Source organism: Trypanosoma cruzi, genomic scaffold (assembly GCF_000209065.1).
Source record: "Trypanosoma cruzi strain CL Brener 1047053516475 genomic scaffold, whole genome shotgun sequence".
Taxonomy (NCBI): Eukaryota; Euglenozoa; class Kinetoplastea; order Trypanosomatida; family Trypanosomatidae; genus Trypanosoma; species Trypanosoma cruzi.
The window spans coordinates 3,967-6,191 of record NW_001849352.1 but is presented as its reverse complement, the minus strand read 5'-3'; the positions used below and the strand labels follow the sequence as shown (position 1 = coordinate 6,191).

At 49.1% G+C, this 2,225-nt stretch overlaps 2 protein-coding genes across 2 annotated transcripts, besides 1 other annotated feature; both read left to right on the top strand.

The window, feature by feature from the left end:
* Positions 1 to 719, top strand: Tc00.1047053509829.20 (isovaleryl-coA dehydrogenase, putative; the record flags this gene model as incomplete). Its single annotated transcript, XM_797560.1, has 1 exon — positions 1 to 719. A coding segment is annotated over one exon (719 nt), but the record flags the coding sequence as incomplete, so codon positions are not given.
* Positions 1 to 2,225: a sequence feature (heterozygous, Esmeraldo-like haplotype).
* Tc00.1047053509829.9 (retrotransposon hot spot (RHS) protein, putative) lies at positions 1,317 to 2,225 on the top strand (the record flags this gene model as incomplete). Its single annotated transcript, XM_797561.1, has 1 exon — positions 1,317 to 2,225. A coding segment is annotated over one exon (909 nt), but the record flags the coding sequence as incomplete, so codon positions are not given.

The window sequence follows — 2,225 nt, the reverse complement described above, 5'->3', positions numbered from 1 at the left end:
CCGCTGCCAAGAAGTGGGGTGACGGGAAGTATGTCCTAAATGGCTGTAAAACGTGGATCACCAACGGTACGGTTGCTGATGTTTTACTCGTGTACGCAAAGGTGGATGGCAAAATTACCGCTTTTGTGGTGGAAAAGGGGACGCCTGGGTTTACATGTGGTACAAAGATTGACAAGTGTGGTATGCGAAGCTCCCAAATGTGTCAATTGTTTTTTGATAATGTGGAGCTGGACAAAACGAACATATTGGGTGAGGAGGGAAAGGGAATGGTGGGGATGATGCGCAACCTCGAGATTGAGCGTCTCACGCTTGCCGCTATGGCGATTGGTATCGCAGACCGCTGTGTGGAGCTTATGACGAGGTACGCTAGTGAGCGTCAGGCGTTTGGAAAGCCCATATGGAACTATGGGCAGATTCAGCGTCTCATTGCCGAGAGCTACGCAGAGACGGAGGCAGCCAAAGCCCTCACGTACTCTGTTAGCCGCAGCGTGTCGCCGACATCTAATAATCGTTTAGGCAGCGATGCAGCAAAATTGTTTGCTGCCCCAGTTGCGAAGCGTGTGGCGGACAACACGATGCAAGTGATGGGCGGCATGGGGTACTCCCGGGAAATGCCGGTGGAACGGCTGTGGCGGGATGCCAAGTTACTTGAAATTGGTGGCGGAACAATTGAGGCGCACCAAAAAAATATAACAAAAGACTTAATAAAGGAGTTGTAGTTCACGATAAGGGGGGAGGACAGGATGCAAATGGAGAAGAATTTGGAAAATCGCAAACGCTGGATGCTGTGGGAGCGAGGAAAACGACACAATTTTGTTTTTTGTTTTGTTTTTCTTTATTTATTTCACCTTGGATTCTTTTGGCTTTCATGTGAAGAAGAAGGGGGAGGCAAGAAGAACTGCGACACGAAAATTCACAGAAACATGCATGCAGTGGAGATAATTGAGTGCAAATAATGCTTACTTGTGTGTGCGTGTGCGTTGTGCGAGCACGTCCTTTTTTAGAGAGTGTGTGGCGACGGCGGTGCCACGCAGGTGTGCGACCGTAGCGAGCGGGATGCGTGGGCGAGCCCTCCGTGACCACCAAGTTGTTGTTATCGTTTGCGCTCTCCAACACTGTGCTGGGTGGATGTCACCCACTTGCCGTCGTTGCGGTGGTCTCCGTGCATGTGGTGTGCGTCCTACACCGTGTGGATGACTCTATTTTTGTGACTGCTAGTCATATCCGTGCGTATCTCATTTCTCTCTTATTCCCCTTTTGATTGTTTGTTAGTGTTCAGCTTTAACTCGATCCAACTAAGAAAACAAGGAGAAACAATGTCTGGAAGACCAGAGAAAGGAATTTACGGTAATGAGGAGGGCCAAGCGTCTGCTGTGCCACAGGGAGATTCTCGGAAGAGAGCGAGGTTGGACCTTGAGGGTGACACAGATCAGCCCGCTGCGACTCTCATAAGAGTGGAGAAAGCGCAACTACAGTGGACCATGTGCAGCACCGTGAGGGACATCCTGCTGGACGGAGAGACCGACATTTCCAAGATGAAGTTGAATGATTTTCTTCGGAAGTATTTTGGCTCTAGGGAAGCCGTTGAAGAAGAACAGAATTTGGAGATGTGGGATTTTTTGAAGAGCCCCGATGCCTACATAAAAGACCAGCAGCTGCTTGAAGAAATTTCTAATTTAAAGGATTATAAGCTTTTAACAGATAGGCGTAAGCTTGCAGAAGGGGGTGTGCACTATCTCGAACATTGGAGGGACTTTAAAGAGAAGGATATTGTCACTCCCCTTACAAGGAAAAAACTTAACGATGCCCTCACTCAGATACAGAAAGAAGTAGCAAGGTGGGAGGCAGAAGAAAGGGCGAAGCGGAGGGCAGAAGAAGATGTGAGGCAGGATACTGAAGAAAAGACAACCAAGATGGAGGGATTCTACGAGTCTGTGTACGATGCGAAGTGGGGCCATGTCTTGGGGTTTTATGACGATAAGATTTGGGAGGACCGAATGGAGGTACATGAGGGAAAACCACCGCAGTCATGGACGTACAAGAAGGAAGGTCTAACTTTCGAAAAGGATGACGGTGTGGAGCAATTCAGCCCACCACGTCCCAGGCTGATGGTGCTCACCTCGGACAAGGGATGGCCGTACTCGTGGAGGGAGAATAAACCCATTGTTGACTGTTATGTGAACTGTGAGGTGGATCGAGTGTGGCAGATTGTTGAGCGTGATCTA